The 16741-nt window shown below is 47.6% G+C and overlaps 6 protein-coding genes across 6 annotated transcripts, besides 3 other annotated features; all 6 read left to right on the forward strand.

The window, feature by feature from the left end:
* Positions 1-16741: part of a sequence feature (sequence corresponds to BAC RPCI93-4A8) that runs on past both edges of the window.
* Tb927.8.4900 (hypothetical protein, conserved) lies at positions 157-3243 on the forward strand (the record flags this gene model as incomplete). Its single annotated transcript, XM_842227.1, has 1 exon — positions 157-3243. One exon carries the CDS (start codon positions 157-159, stop codon positions 3241-3243), a length of 3087 nt encoding a protein of 1028 aa, XP_847320.1.
* Tb927.8.4910 (hypothetical protein, conserved) lies at positions 3490-3834 on the forward strand (the record flags this gene model as incomplete). Its single annotated transcript, XM_842228.1, has 1 exon — positions 3490-3834. One exon carries the CDS (start codon positions 3490-3492, stop codon positions 3832-3834), a length of 345 nt encoding a protein of 114 aa, XP_847321.1.
* On the forward strand, positions 4860-6425 carry Tb927.8.4920 (hypothetical protein, conserved; the record flags this gene model as incomplete). Its single annotated transcript, XM_842229.1, has 1 exon — positions 4860-6425. One exon carries the CDS (start codon positions 4860-4862, stop codon positions 6423-6425), a length of 1566 nt encoding a protein of 521 aa, XP_847322.1.
* Positions 6807-7724, forward strand: Tb927.8.4930 (hypothetical protein, conserved; the record flags this gene model as incomplete). The annotated part of the gene is made up of 1 exon (XM_842230.1): positions 6807-7724. The coding sequence occupies one exon, from the start codon at positions 6807-6809 to the stop codon at positions 7722-7724; it is 918 nt and encodes a 305-aa protein (XP_847323.1).
* Tb927.8.4940 (hypothetical protein, conserved) lies at positions 8356-10008 on the forward strand (the record flags this gene model as incomplete). The annotated part of the gene is made up of 1 exon (XM_842231.1): positions 8356-10008. One exon carries the CDS (start codon positions 8356-8358, stop codon positions 10006-10008), a length of 1653 nt encoding a protein of 550 aa, XP_847324.1.
* Positions 10012-10043: a sequence feature (AT_rich).
* Positions 10401-10451: a microsatellite.
* On the forward strand, positions 11338-15708 carry Tb927.8.4950 (kinesin, putative; the record flags this gene model as incomplete). The annotated part of the gene is made up of 1 exon (XM_842232.1): positions 11338-15708. The coding sequence occupies one exon, from the start codon at positions 11338-11340 to the stop codon at positions 15706-15708; it is 4371 nt and encodes a 1456-aa protein (XP_847325.1).

Below are 16741 nucleotides of genomic sequence, written 5' to 3' on the forward strand. Positions count from 1 at the left end.
TAAAATTCATATTAGTTTTGTTTGAGCACGACTTTATATTTTACTGAGTGGACTACTTGGATGGTTGGTTGTTTCTTCACTGTTGTGGCCAACGACTTTTTATATCTTGCACTCACTCTGCACTGGGTTGTGGATTTACATTTTTAGACACAGTTAATGTCTTCGGAGGCGGTAAAAAGACATATATTGGCTGCGATTCATACCCTGAATATTCCCTTGGACCTAGCACCAAGTTCGACCAAGGTGGATGAGGTTTGTTCTGCAGCGAAACTGCTTCGTAATCGCGTTCTTCGAGAAATCGCACGTGTTGAAAAGTCAATAGAAATGTTAAAGCAGAGGCAGTACGGTGACGCTGATGAGAGCGAGATGGACGAAGAGGCTATATCTGAAAATGTGGGGAGCTCAATAGACACACATAATCTTACCAGGTACGATTTTATGTTTATAAGCGAAATGATGGTTATGGAAAATCTTGTTGTTCCGTTATTACTGGCTCACGGGATGAACTTTGCGACTTCGCTTTTGCCACAACTGCTAAAGCTTCTCGCAGTAATGCTTCTACCTATTATACCGTGTTCTCATGAGGTACCACGTCAGCTAGATTATGTTCGTCGTCTAATCGAGCGGTGTGGAACAGATGACTTTTTCTGGCTCTTGATTCAGTGTATTGTTCCGGTCACGGAGAAGCGCTCCAAAGGTGAAGCCCGAAAAGAAGACTCTATTCTTCTTGAAATTGTGCTAAAGATGATTGCTCTGTTTTTTACGGGTCCAAGAGAAAGTGTTGCGCAAGTTATCGGTGCCTTTGGCCGAAACCATGGGATCGAGCTGTTTCTTGTGGTACTGAATCAGAATTATGCTCGGTATGAACATAGAAATAACAAAGATAGCAATGATGTAGCGGTCGATCCCATATCTCCCTCAGCCGGTACGAGTAATACAGAACGCTCTGGCGTGATTGTTCTTGATGGTGACACAGATGAGGAAGATGCGGTGGATTTGTCTGGGGAAAGCAACTCTGGGGAGGAATCAAGCGATACGGGATCCACTAATTCTGAGAGGTTTGGTCGAGTTTCAAACCACCTTAACGTTGATGATCAATACAGCGCGCGGATTGTCGAAATACTTGAAAGTGATGACCAGTTATGGAAGTGGAACACCCACATCATTACCGCGATGTCTGCAATACTTCGCTGTGCGCAATCGGCTGAACTTGCAAAACTAATATTTACCTCGAAATTCCGTCAGGGGTCATCCCAGCAGTTAGCTTCTCTGGCAGAAAATTCCAAGCGGTTTCGGGAATTTACGTCTGAGTCGAAGAAATGGAGACATGTTGCAAGAAGCAGGAATGGTGCCGTGAGTTCCAATGGTTTGCTTGTGCGTGGTACATCTTCACATCTGCAGGGAGAGGGAGGTGTGATTGGATACACGTCAACACTTCTAGGTTATCGAACAAAAGATCCTATTGAAAAGGTCCGTGAAATTGACTCAAAAAAAAGAGGCCGTTATGTAAAAGGAACGTCTGACGATGCTTCCATCATATGTAACCTTTCTCTACCGACGAAAATTCAGTTGGCAGAACAATGTCTCTCGTTTATATGCTATGGATTTGAACCCTTAAGCATTATGGTTTGGGATCGTCTGGCTAAATCGATTGCCTCCTTTAGAGACGCTGTGTGTGAACGGAAAGAGTTCATAGCGGGACGCAAATCGTCTGGGGAGGATGTTGAACTTCCGTCAGAGTTCGAGAAAAGTGTATACGAGTCGATGCAACAAGTTCTAAATTACCTGGAAATGTGTACCTCATTACTACGTTACACCAGGGAAGCTGTTCGTTTGAAAAAAGAGGGAATCGATGATGAGCCTTCTCAGTTTTTTAATCAGCAGTGGAAGTGCATTTCAAGTGTAATAACTCTTGAGCACATATTTAGCGGCTTTGAGCTGCTGCGTGTACTTTTAATGTCTCCAGATTTGAGGCGGCGGTTCGGCGTATGGACTGTGGCGAACTATCTTGCCGAACTTTTTATGACTCTGAACCACCTGGTGGACGGCGACATAGTGGAGGACCCTCATGTGATTGGCGCCGCGCATGCTTTAGTCTCTTCAGTACTTTACAAGGAGGAATATGTCCAGTTGGTGTTCGATACCATATCGAAGACGTCAACCAAGCCCATTTCTCCATACCGTGCCAGTGTGCTAGTATTACTGCTTTACTCCGTGTTGCGACTTATGGAGAAATGTAGTTTCGGCGGCCGTTTGTTATTTCCACGAAGGAAGAAGAAAGCGAGCAAATTCGTTGTTCATGAGACGGAGGACAATGTAGGCATATGTTTTAATGAAGCAGATATGCCAATTGTTGAGTGTGACCCTCATGTTTCGTCCGAAGCAGTTAAAGATCGGCCAATCGCTAATGGAGAGATAACCGACCCATCAACTATTTCGTCATTGCAAATATCTTCAAATGTTATTTCGATGAATGAAGTGCCTGAGGGCAGCGGCAGAGTTGAGGAGTTATGCGCCGGAGACCGATCCGTTGCAGGTGAAAGTTGGGTTAACTCGACTCACAATGGCGAAAGGGAAGTGAACATGCGTCAATACTTCAAGCGCCTTTCCACCGGACAAAATGTTTCTGTATTGCTTTCGTCACTTTGTCACTGGAGAGCGAACGATTCGGATGTAAACGAGGGGTTGGAATTTTTGATTCGCTCCTTTATGGCCGAAGGTTGTGTTACCACATTGTTTAGTGCATCCTTCCTTATTACCATGAGGGATATTTTGACCAATGGTAGCGAAACACACCGTGGGTTGTATGAGGCATGTGACGAAGTTATTTATTTGTTTTTTAATCCCCCTTCTGCCAAGTTTTTTGACGAACGGAAGGAAATCGAGTTCGCGTCTTCTTCTGGTATTTTACAGGGATCTGAATCATTTCTGGGATTTGAAGTGTCGTTGCGATGTGCCCGATCATTATTCTGCTTTAGTTCGACAGAGTACATGATTTTAGAGGAAAAGGGGTTTCCTGACTTCAGAGATTCCACTGTTATTCCCTTAGCGAGTGAGGGCACAGTGGTCAACGGCTCAGGGAAAGAAAGTGTCGAACTCGGTGTTTTCAGCACAAAGAAACCTCGGGACAAACGAGAGTCGTTGTCAAGACAAAAGGGAGGAAAACGAAGGAAATTCGACGATGAAAACGTGGATGTTTCCATAGATGAACAGGCCGATATTGCTGTCGGTCTAGAAGTTTAATAGAATTACAATGAACCAGTGGTATAAAACCTAATAAAAATGACGTAGTGTTAGGGTTACGTACGGATGTGAATGCTGGTCGTTAGGTTGCAGGATTCCTCATTTCCTTTGCCAAATGGTGCCTCTAACACCTTCTATTCTTTACTTTTGTTATTTCCCTTTGTAGTTGTAGGAATTTTGACGTTCTTCAATCAACGCGTTTCTTCGACTTTCCTCCCCAAGTGAACACGATTGCTCGTATTGAAAATGCCCGCCAGACCCAATGAAGAACAGTATACTCCGGAGATGTTGCAGCTTCGCGTGAAGCAAGGACTCCAAAAGCGCAAGAAGTGCGCTCTTTGTCTGCATGTGTTTCATGTCAACGAACTGCCTGGAGCTATCACTCACAAATCTATACTGGAACTTCGGAAAAAATGGGGGTTAGACGTAAGGCGCGGTGACCGCATGCCTCCCCCCTCGCAGTTGTACAAAAGAGAGGAGTTGTGCGTCTTTTGCATGCAGTTCTTCGGTACGAGTGGTAGCACACAATCTCAGCAACAACTTCTGGCTTCCACACGTGGAGGAATGCCGGCTCGTTTAACCCTCCGTTAGAGATGAAAGGGATACCCAATCTTTTTGCGTTTCTTCCTTTTTTGTAGCTCAACCAACAGCATATATAGTATGTACAAATATTTGCTTGTGGGATGACTTGGATCCCTTCTACACGGGCGTGTATCGTGTCTATGTATCTACCTTCCCCCCTTTTGCTCTACTTAACTTTGACATGTCAATGTTACATTCCCTTCTACTCTTTTTGTTCCTGGTGGTGGCCTTGCTGCTCATAGACCCAAAGGACAACTTCAAAATGACTTCAGGCCGGAGGATACCACGGAAATTGCCACCTTATGGATCTGATGGTCAGTTGTGGCGGACGAGTTGGTGAGAATGCATTTCGTTTGTGGTGCGACATTGTTTTTATGAAAGTTGTTCGGAACTTCCTGTAGGCGCGAGTGTGCCTGCATGTGGCGTTGCGAAGCGTAAGATGTGAAGATGCAACCACGTAGCGTGAGCTGCGAGTGGTTTGACGTTCTGGGTATCAGTTGTTGGTAAGTGGACATGGGGGGGGGCATTCCTTCCCTAGCTCCCCATCAGCGTCCGTCCGGGGACGTTGGGCGTTAGTTTATACAAGCCGCAAAGTTGGTGCCTTTGCCATGTTTCCCTCGGTCATGTGGACAGTGTGTGAGTTGGCTGTTAGTTGGCAATAGGGTTGACATCGGTTGATATGCAGATGCTACGGAAGGTGCCGAACGTCCTTTGAAACCCTGAGTTTTTGCGTTATACACGAAACTCCCTTGTTGGGCGCTCTTTTCTTTTTTGCTTTCTTACGACCTTGCTGACTTCGACTGGCGTTTGGCGGGAGAGGATGGGCACCTTCTGTTCGGGCATGTACCGGGTAATATCAGGCTTTTCCGCAGAACAAAAAAAACTCTGGGGCGATGTTGAAAGATTTTTGTAAGTGTCATGTTAATTGGCTTCACTATACCTTTACTCTTGTTGTGCTGTTTCCCTTCCTTGCCACCAACATTCGCACGAATGGAAAAAATTAAGTGGAAAAATCTGTGCTCAAAGGTTGAGCAATGTTCCAACTGACCTTGCGCCACCATAGCAAACGCACGCCCGGTTATGTGTTTTGGCGGCAGAGTACTCTGGTTGAACTTGAACATGCTAGGCGGAATTATCTGTTGTCAGAGCGGCCCCTTCCAATCGCTGACGTTGCGCGTCGGATGGTGCGTGTGAAGTCACGATATCTGGACACGAAAGACTTCAACGAGAAGAGCCTACTGCGGGGCGAGTACAAGTACTTTTCCGGGAAATCTTGTGACATCCGGCATGCACGACCCGAAGACCTGGTTGCTTATGTTGAATGTGGCTCTTTCTTCGGTTTTTGGGACGCGGCTCAAATGAATCGCATCCTTCAAGAGCTGTTGCTGAAGCTTGATGAGCTGGGTGCTGCGGAACTCTTTCACCTCTTTACTTCGCTTCCATCACTGCGAAAGCAGACGGGCGAGTTGCATTTCTGCGTGGCCCGCCGTCTTGTCGATGAAATATCGAATCTCACAGTAGATGAGTGTATCCACGTTTGTGCGGCATGCGATCAGGCAACGCCGCGCGAGCTTGTGCGGGGCTTGGTCCAAATGATTGGACCGATGGTTTCTAACCGTGCACTTAGCGCAGCGCAGTGTGTTGAGATAATGGACACACTTGGCGCTTGTTGCCTTCCGGGGGAGAACCGTGAGTTTGATCTGTTTTTTAAGGATACAAAAGAAGTTGTGGTTTTGGGGATGACTACTTTGGGCGTGATGGACATCGCTGTTGCCTGCACCTCAATGAGGCTCCTTGGTATTTTGGATGCCATCACAGAGAAGGAGGCAGTTCGTTTGTTTACGTCTCGCTTGAATGAGACATGTGCGAGTTCGATGGCTATGATGTTCTCGGCTGTTGGGAGCGATTTTATCTTCTGCCAAGCTGTTGGGGAGAGAGTCGTTTACCTAGCCACAGACTTCACACCAAGCGAAATGCTTAGCATTTTTGCAGTGTACTTGACCAACATCGTTTCACTCTGCCCGGCGTCTAGTGGAGGAGTCGCCATCGGTGACAGTGCATGTGAGATGCCGCAGGAGGAGTGGACCGCGGGTCGCGGTGTTGGCGAGCGACATTTTGCTCATCAGCGTCGAAATGACCTCCTCAATGTGATTAGGGAGTTGATGGACCAGACATTGTCGTTACTCGAGTCGGCTTCAGCCTACGTGTCACCAGTTTCTCAGCTCCAGTTCGTGGCGGTGTTCCACCGTGCTGTTGAAAATCTCTGTGGTGATGTGGAGCAGCTTTTGAATTTTCTTCCTTCTCTGAACCGTTGCATGCAGCTGCTTTCCGCAAAACTGATTGCATCCCTCACGCAGTACACATATTCTGAACTGATTGTGCTGCTGCAAATGTGCAATCCACTAGGCAGACTGCTGACAAACGCCGCGGTTGGAGCAGTCGTACATGAACTCCTCCGGCGGGAGGTCGGTGCTTCTGGGGGCGAAGCCATGTCAATCTACGCAACTCTTCGGCAGCTCACGGGGTTGCGAGCCGAGTATCGTGTCCGAATTGAAAGGGACCTCCTGCCAAGGTTGCTTGCCCGGTGCTCGCACACTTAATGGAATTCGTGCGTCATGTCGTTGTGCCCTTCGACAGGCGCATACCACTCGTTTACGTCTAATGGCTGCATACTTGCTAGGCAATGCATGTGCATGCGTGCAAGGAGAACCTCCCTCTCGTTTTGCCGCCTCTGTGCCAATATTACAGTGTCCTTCTCTCCCCCATCTTGCTCATCGTTTTGCGTATGGTCGCTTGTCGGCGGGTTGCGGTGGCTCAATTTGTCGGTCATGCCACATACTTGTAGGGGAAGGCCGTTACGTGCCGATACATAAGCGATTTTTTTTTTTTTTGCGTGGTGAAGTGGTGCAACCCCACTGGTTCACGCGTTGTTTACCTCCGATAGGGGCTGTCACCTACGCGTAGGTTAATATATCGTGGGCATGTTTCAGAGGGCTAGATTTCTCCTTTTACCAATAGATGATGTCTTGCCTGCCGGTAGTCGTTGGTCGCGTGTGACAGCACTGCCAACGTCGCATGCTCACCCTTCCGGTGCGTCTCGGGCTTCCCGTACAGGGCCGGTCACAGCCAATACCACCTCAGCGCTACCGCCAACGCCTTACATAACCTTCATACCCACCCTTCACGTGGCATCGGTGAAATTTTATGACGCCGTTCTTGATTACATGAGGGAATCCGTCGAAAAGAACAGTAATGTCGTCGTCCTATTGGAAGGTATCTGCGATAACAAGGAGGGAAGAATACAGCAGATGGACGAATACATGCAAATTTCACGGAGTGAGGAGTTACGTGCCGCCATGCTTGAGAAGGCTGAGAAAAACACACTGTACAATGACGAAACTATTCGTACAATTTGTGATGAGCTGGCTGTCAACTACGATGTTCTGAGCAGAGAGTTGGAAACAGTTCGTCTGCAGGAATGCTACCTCCGCCCGAAAATGGCTGCCCTTATGGGGAAGAATCTTTGCAACGAAGCCGACATCGACATGGAGGAAGTTGAAGCCCTGATGTTGGAAGGGGATAACAATGATCATAGTGGAAGCTATGGCGCTTGCGGCAGCGGGTCTGTCGTACCAATCACTAGCATCGGTTCCCATCCCGCGGTGCGCCGAAGTCGTGAGATGAAAGTTGCGCGCAAAGCGCGTGCAACCTGTGTTGATTGGTTGAAGCATGGCGTGGCCGGTGAGGTAATTCTTCCCTGGGGAATATACCATGTTGAAGGCATACAGCGTAACGTGCTGTCGTTGAATGCGCAGGACGAGGGAATTGTATTCGTTGAGAGTGGTAACGATATTCGCCATGTGCCGTTTGGCATTCACAGAGATCTTTTGGTTTTGTGAGTGAAATATCTCTTTAAACCCTGCGTTCCTTCGACTCTCTTGCACCCCGTTTTCTGAAGTTTCAAAAGTTCATGTTTTTCAGCCTTATTAACGTGTTGCCGCAGGCTACGATGCATTATAGCAGACGGGCACAGTGCCGTATTTGTCGTTCCACATATGAGGTGGGGTGACGCGATCAAGTTTCCATCTACCTTTCCCAAGGGGAGTTTCTACTTGGCGGGCTGGTGGTCCGCCGGTTGCCTACCATTTTGTTGGTTCTGACATTATTTGGCATTGCTGTTTTATCTACTTTTTTTTTCACTTGTTGCTTTCCCCATGCTCCTTTCTACCTCTTTATATATGTGTGTCTACGTGTCCTCTGTGAACACGTGTCGCATACTTCGCTTGCTCATATGGTTGTAAGGGAATACTTATTTGGAGAGTCGCATCCCTCTACACGGACTTCGGGATCTGGTGACTCTGCCCGTCTTCTGGGGTTATTCAGTTCATTCCTTCGTCCCCGTAGGCACTTTGGACGGAAAAACAAGCCTTTCCCCCTTCTAAGGTTGTATTCCACCCTTCACATCGTCGTGTACATAAGGCGCGTCTTTGAGGGCTCCGCTCGCGTGCTTGCCCCTTTTCTTAACGGTTGATGGGATCCTGCTGCGGAGCGAACGCGATGCCAGTGGTGGATAATAGTGAGAACTCTAAACCCCAACGGAAGCGCAATGTTACGTTTTCAACGTTTCCCGCCCTCGATATTGAAGTTCACCGACCCGGGGGGGATGCGGACAGTATGCTCAGTCTAACCCGCAGAAGCAGTACTTTTCCAATGGATCAGACCATGTACACTGTTAGTGAGTTCAACGCCACCTTAGCAGACACTGTGCGCAGTTTAAATCTAACTCCCCGGGATGATGTTGGTCGAAGCCTGGTGACGAACGGTCTGGATGAGGTTAGTGAGCGAGACGTTGACAGCTTCGTAGATGACGTTCTTCATATAGGTCTGTTAGATTCACTTGTTACGGTTGAGGAGCGCGTCGGCAACGGTTACGGCCTTGGCAGCAGGTGCCTATCTCCCTCTGGGGGACTCGGAGGACCTGTGTGGCTTTCGAAGGAGCAGTTGCAGTACTTAGAGAGAGCTCCGGACACTTCAGAGCGACTTGCTCGTCTAGCAGAGCTTGAAGAAATGTCGCGCCAAGAGATTTTTGCGGCGTGGTTGATGAATTCTACCCTCCTGAAGATGGGGGCGGCACGGGTTATACCAACAATCCGGCGTTGCCGAGCGGCGAATGAGAAGGCGTCTAAGAATAGAGATGTCATCGTTATCCACGCCAAAGACATTAACGTGCGTGCTAACGACGATCCAGGCCTAGAGAGAAACTGGAACTCGCCCCGATTTGAGGCTCTTGGCCACACTGGCTCCTTTTCGCCTCCTGATGAGTCCGGTGTGGATGAACCGTCACCCGAAGTAACGGAGCATTACCAGATATTGGCGTTGACGGGACGCGCCGTCAACGTAAAGAACAAGGTTCGTTCGCACATCGTATCGGATACGTGGGATTTCCTGTCGAGATGCGAAGCCTCCGAGGTTCTTAACAAGGGCGATGTGTTTTTTAGGTTCGTCTGTAGTCCGATTACGAACTTAAGTGAAGATAGTCTCAAAATTATCGACACCTTGATAAACCTGTCCAGCTTCAGAGATGAGTTGGGGGAGAACAACGTGCCAAGAGTAGATGTCTATTCTAATGAAGAGCAACGGAAATACGTCTCTATTTTGGTGAAAACGATGAATTTGTTACCAGGTGTGTCTATTTCCAGCATAACACCCGAACTTGTTGCAAGCCTTGACTATCAGCGTAGCTGTCAGCCTGGTGAAAATAAGTTTGAACCGAGCGATGACCCACACACTTTTAGGCAGGTCAAGACCTTGATTAGGTTTATATATAGTATAACCATTCAAATGAAGGTAAGCGAAATAACAGATTCCAACGTGCTCCTTAATCTCAAGGAGATTGATGGCATGGTTCCCGCCAAAGCGTTGATGCTGGAGCGAACAAAAAAAAACATAATGTCATCCGACTCCACGGTGAAGGTTCGTTCTTTTCTGCTGTATTATCCTGTGAATGAGGGCGTGCTCGTTAATAACCAAACCATTGTTATAAACAAGTCTCTCCCTCGTGTCGCTTCGAAGCTTCTCCAGACGTTTGGTTCCCAAGGCGCCTCGGATGCAGTGAAAACGGCTGTGCAAACACGAAATTACTTCTTTAATCGCTTCGGGGATGGCAGGACGGGGGGAATTTGATTGTTATATTATTATTATTATTTTTTTTTTTTTTTGGTACCCCCTTCATTCCCTCCAATTTTTTTTGTGTGTGTGCATAGACGTCTGATATTGTGCCAATGCAACCAGCTGATGGATGTAGCTCGCGGTACATACTTTGCGTGCACCGTGGTGGTGCCGCTACATGTAAGCAGAGGAATGGAGCGATGAGAAAACAAGCGAGCGAAGAAAAGGTAGAGGGCTATAGGTTATAGGAGTGGGGCAGATAATTCGTTATATTTATTTTTTGTTGTCAATATTGTTGTCTTTCTTTAGCGCTGTTGTGGATGCGTGGGTGGCTTCGGTCTTGTTGCTGATGGGTCCGAATGTGTTGTGCACGTTCTTACACATCCAATTGTTCTTTCGCTACGTATACGCACACACACACACACACACACACACACACACACACACACACACGTACATGTATGTATGCATGCATTCCTCCTTGCAGTACCTGAAGTCAGAGAATGTAACGAGTATACTGAATGAGGACCGTAAGGAAGGGGGTTAGGGGAGAAAGAATGGAGAAGCTTGAAGTTTGTACTCGCGTTGCGTGTTCATGCCGACGGGATGTGAATGAGCACAATGCCGAGAGTTATTCGGATGCTACCGGCTATCATGAATCGGGGCCGTCGGTGGAGAATTAATTTCATGATGCTCACACGCTCGACTACGTGGTGGTAAGTGGTGGATGTGGAAGGAGTGCCCTTTGTGGTGTTTGGAGAACTTCACACCCTTCCCCTTCCTTCCTTCCGTTTATCTCACTATTACTTATCCATTGTTTGTGGTTTCATAGTTTCGCCTTTCAAAATATATTAAAGAATAGCAGGCTGACGGCTTGTGCTTCATATCCCTTTGGGATGCTCTTCGCTCTCCCCCCCTGTCGTCACTTGTCTTGACCCTCTCTTTCTACCACCCAAAAGCCCTGCGATTGCTTTTTGTACCGGTCTCCGACTCAGTCTGCTGAGACTACAGTTGCTGTCCGTTCTCAGGTGTCCTTTCATTCCCCTTTTGCACGTCTTTTTTTTTTTTTTAGCTAGCCGTCAAGTGGCGCAGTTTATTTACCGAGCAGTGCCCATTCTTCGTTGGCGTGCTGTGCAGGTCCACGCCCCACATCGTTCGAAGGCAAGGGGAGTGGAGTAGCGAAGAAGGAGCGGAAGAACACGAAAGAAAGGGCTTCACACACCTCATTGGAAATTTACTTCGGGGTGCTGTTTTCCCCGTCTTTACCTACCGACCACAAGTTTCCCTGCCAAATCTGGCCGCTGTGAGTGGAGAGAGCGATAAATTTTTGCTTTCTGAGGGATCATGGAGTACAAGCGATGCAACTCAAGCCGCACGACGGCGAGCATCAGTCGATCTCCTCAGCTACGCACATCTGCCACGTCAACACCAGTGCGCAGCGCGACACCAATGCGTACCCCTACATCGGCACGGAGTGGTGCTTCGAGCGCGCGCCGTACCTTGACGGGTACAGGTACAGGGAGCGGAGCATTGAGAAGCGTAGGCTTGGATGGCGCCTCCCCGAGGGCGAAAGGACCTGGTTTACCACGACCCATTGCCTATAAACGTAGCGGGACAGCTACCAGCGGCGGTCAAGTGGACAGCGGCAACGATATGAGCATGGTTAGCAGCAGGAGTGCAATCGGCGACAGCCCCAAAGGAAAGCGCGGGGCGCACAAGCCCGCAGTGGCAAAAACCGGCGGAAACGGACGTGTCAACGTCTATGCTCGAGTGCGTGCCTTCTCTCCAGCTGAAACAGCGGATAATCAGCATTCGGCGGTGCATCTGAGTGACAACAAGGTGGAGGTTGTTGTGTCCCCCAAGAGCGTTTACACTTTCATGCTTGACGGGTGCTTTTCGAGCACTGGTTCCCCGTCGGATGAGGGCTTCGCATCACAGAGCAGTGTTTTCGATGCCATTGGCCGGCCACTGGCTGAGAACGCTCTAGCAGGTTACAACGCCGCAATTATGGTTTACGGACAAACTGGAAGCGGCAAGACGTACACGATGTTCGGCCCTCCAAAATCGTTGGGGACGGAGGAGCAGGGCCTTGTGCCACGAGTGTGTAATATGATCTTTGAGCGGGCTGATGCTTGCTTGCAGAAGGGCATCACATGCCGTGTGTGCGTGTCTATGCTTGAAGTGTATCTGGAAGACGTGTTTGATCTGTTCAGCAACCGCAAACAAGTGACAGTGCGGAAGGACTATTTGGACAATTCCTTTCATGTTGTTGGGGCTAAGTCCATCCCTGTGAGGCAGTATAAGGATGTTGAAGAACTGTTGCAAAGGGCGGAGGCACTTCGAACATTTGCTGCGACCGCCATTCACGCTCGCTCCTCTCGTGCGCACGCACTGTTTCAACTAGAGTTGTACACTACCTTCGAGTCGACAGACATCGCGCCTCGTACGGCTAAGATTCTTCTGGCCGACCTTGCTGGGTGCGAGCGTATTAAACTTGCCCAAACAGAGACAGGCATTCCCTTTGAGGAGGCTCGGAACATCAATCTTTCGCTACTTTCATTGGGTTCGTGCATTGAGGCTGTTACCATGCGTAAGGGATCAAGTCAAAACATTCCTGAGTTCCGTAATAGTACTCTCACTAAGTTGTTGAAGGAATACTTGGGTGGAAACAGCGTGTCTTCTATCGTTGTAACCGTTGGACCCAGCGTGCGCGATGCTCGTCTCAGCGTGCAATCGCTTCGATTCGCTGACCGTGCCATGAAGGTCGTGACTCATGCTAAGATAAACACAGTGAAACCCATTACCGAGCTTGATGATGCAGATGGTTCCGAAGACAAGGTGCGTGAGGCTTATAACAAAAAGAAAGAGGCATTACAGGTCGAGTTTCAGGTGCAGAGCGAGTTGCAGAAGCTGCAGAATAAGATCACAATTTTGGAGTGTCAGCTAATGAACTCTGTGGATGACGAAGTTGTCGCTCGACTCCAGGAGGAAATATCTACCTATCAGAAGTCGCTTGCTGATGCTGACTTAGAGCTGCAGCAGCAGCGTCGTGTATTGTATGACAGTGAGGTGATGCTAGAGGAGCAACTAAAGGAACTGAACACGAGGATGCAAGAAATGATAGAGGAAAACGAAGAGGCAACAGAAAACCTCTTGGCCGAATGTCGAAAAAAACACACGGAGCGGCTTGAGGTAGAACAAAAGCGGCACGAAGAGGAGGTGGATGTCCTTTTAAAGAGTCACGAATTCGAATTGGAGAGAATCAACCAGCTTCTTCAAGATTCTGACACGAAATGTGCCGAACTCACGACCACCTTGTTCAAAACTAAAGAGGATCTTCGCAAAACAGACGGTCTGGTAGATGAAATGCAGATGGCACTTGAAGAGCTTGGGGACGCATCAAAGGCAACCGAGACTGAGCTTTACGGCTATGTCGAGCAGCTTCGCAGTGAAAACAGTCGATTAAGCACCGCAATAGACACTCTCCGCCAACAGTTGAAAGAATCTGAAGCATCCGTTGAAGATCGTGACAATCGTCTAAAGGAACATGAGGAATCATTGGATACCCTCCGCCAACAGTTGAAAGAATCTGAAGCATCCGTTGAAGATCGTGACAATCGTCTAAAGGAACATGAGGAATCATTGAATACCCTCCGCCAACAGTTGAAAGAATCTGAAGCATCCGTTGAAGATCGTGACAATCGTCTAAAGGAACATGAGACATCATTGGATACCCTCCGCCAACAGTTGAAAGAATCTGAAGCATCCGTTGAAGATCGTGACAATCGTCTAAAGGAACATGAGGAATCATTGAATACCCTCCGCCAACAGTTGAAAGAATCTGAAGCATCCGTTGAAGATCGTGACAATCGTCTAAAGGAACATGAGACATCATTGGATACCCTCCGCCAACAGTTGAAAGAATCTGAAGCATCCGTTGAAGATCGTGACAATCGTCTAAAGGAACATGAGACATCATTGAATACCCTCCGCCAACAGTTGAAAGAATCTGAAGCATCCGTTGAAGATCGTGACAATCGTCTAAAGGAACATGAGGAATCATTGAATACCCTCCGCCAACAGTTGAAAGAATCTGAAGCATCCGTTGAAAATCGTGACAATCGTCTAAAGGAACATGAGGAATCATTGAATACCCTCCGCCAACAGTTGAAAGAATCTGAAGCATCCGTTGAAGATCGTGACAATCGTCTAAAGGAACATGAGGAATCATTGAATACCCTCCGCCAACAGTTGAAAGAATCTGAAGCATCCGTTGAAGATCGTGACAATCGTCTAAAGGAACATGAGGAATCATTGAATACCCTCCGCCAACAGTTGAAAGAATCTGAAGCATCCGTTGAAGATCGTGACAATCGTCTAAAGGAACATGAGGAATCATTGAATACCCTCCGCCAACAGTTGAAAGAATCTGAAGCATCCGTTGAAGATCGTGACAATCGTCTAAAGGAACATGAGACATCATTGAATACCCTCCGCCAACAGTTGAAAGAATCTGAAGCATCCGTTGAAGATCGTGACAATCGTCTAAAGGAACATGAGACATCATTGGATACCCTCCGCCAACAGTTGAAAGAATCTGAAGCATCCGTTGAAGATCGTGACAATCGTCTAAAGGAACATGAGGAATCATTGGATACCCTCCGCCAACAGTTGAAAGAATCTGAAGCATCCGTTGAAGATCGTGACAATCGTCTAAAGGAACATGAGGAATCATTGAATACCCTCCGCCAACAGTTGAAAGAATCTGAAGCATCCGTTGAAGATCGTGACAATCGTCTAAAGGAACATGAGGAATCATTGGATACCCTCCGCCAACAGTTGAAAGAATCTGAAGCATCCGTTGAAGATCGTGACAATCGTCTAAAGGAACATGAGACATCATTGGATACCCTCCGCCAACAGTTGAAAGAATCTGAAGCATCCGTTGAAGATCGTGACAATCGTCTAAAGGAACATGAGGAATCATTGAATACCCTCCGCCAACAGTTGAAAGAATCTGAAGCATCCGTTGAAGATCGTGACAATCGTCTAAAGGAACATGAGACATCATTGGATACCCTCCGCCAACAGTTGAAAGAATCTGAGACAACAGTGGTGGTTTTGACCGCTGACTTGAAGCAACTGGAGGAGGAAATGTTTATTGACCAAGCGGACCTGAAAGAAAGAATCGCTTTTCTCGAGGTTGAGTTGAAAAGGTGCGAAGAAAAGGGGGCTTATTATAGTGCACTGGTTGATGAAATGCAAGCGGAGTTGCATTGCGCCAATGAACGGGTTGCTGCAATGTCTGACCAAGTTCAAAATATGGAAGTGCGAGTTTTTGATGTGTGTGGATATATGTTTGAGGCTTTTAGCGTGAAATGCCAAGATACTGTTTCTGCTTTTGCTTCCTTTACCAAAGGTGTCACGGAGGACCTTACCAAAGGTACCACTGAGCGACTTAGGCTTTTGGCTGAGGTGGTTGAATTACGGTCGTCCACAGTCGCAAGGAAGGCGGCAACCCAAAGACGTGCGTCTGCGGTTTCGTCTTTAGTACAGTCTGCGCAGGAAATTCTCTCAAAAATCGCGGACGAGGTTGAGGACGCCGATAATTTTTCCGATCGATCAGCTGTGGTGGCTTCATTTGTAAATTCTCCAAAGGAATCCTGGGGTGCGGACTTATCTCCTCGCTTTACTGAGGAGTCTCTGACCTGCTAGTTGGGAAACATACCAGCCTTCAAGTCAGGGTGGTCACTGAGTGAGTTGCTTACTTGGGAGGGAGTAATGCTGTCGTTGGATCGCTGAATGAGCCTTATATGCAATATACCCAAGGAGGATCCTTTGCTACTTCGTTTCTGTACTGTACCTCCGCAATATTTACACACGTTTTGTCTTACCTTCGTTTTTACTTTTTACGTGCTTTAACGAGGTTTCGGTATGGTGCAGTACGCAGTGGATTTTTTTTTGGGGGTAGTATGAAGCAGGGGAGTCAGTTGTCCCGCCGCATGGTGCTCGGTGCGAACTCCAATCGACTATTTAGTGTATGTACCTTCATGTGGTGGGTGCGGTTACAATGGTGAGGCCAAACTGCGTTAGGCAAAGGGTTCAAAAAATGGAAGGGGTGCGGCGTTTGGGAGATTGTTTTCACCATCTCCAGCGCTTAGGCCACCCCGCCACCTTTTTTGTGTAACTTTTTCTGCCGAAGACGCATCGTGGGGGAAACTCTACCGCCTCAGTGGTATCGACTACTGCGCTCCGGAGGAGGTCCTTGTGATGAACGCTTTTTGGGGGCTCAGCTCCGTCCCTCCCTATTTTCCATTTTCAGGTGTACCCATTGAGCTTTATTTTAATGCAAGTGCATGTTGAGGGAGTGTTCTTTTTTTTTTTTGTAACTCTTGTTTATTTGTAAGCTCCACGAAGATGGATGATCGTACGATAGTGTTAACGGTGCGGTAGCATGTAGGGGAAGGATGGTGGAAAACAAAGAGGTAAAAACAAGCACCACAAATCAATGAAGTGAAAGCCATTGATAGTGAAAAGTGGCTGACACGACCCGGGTTCTTCGAATTTAACATTTATTTTTTTTTTATTTGTCTCATTCTTGTTTCCTTTGTAGATCACCTTAGCTCTCACAGAGGGTACTATTTTATCGGTATTTATTTGTAACTGGTTAGCAGTGCGTGCAGCAGACATCCTTAAGCGTAAGTACGCCTCCCTTGTATTCTTGTATCATTAATGCTGTCATTATCGT

This window comes from Trypanosoma brucei, chromosome 8 (assembly GCF_000002445.2).
Source record: "Trypanosoma brucei brucei TREU927 chromosome 8, complete sequence".
NCBI lineage: Eukaryota > Euglenozoa > Kinetoplastea > Trypanosomatida > Trypanosomatidae > Trypanosoma > Trypanosoma brucei.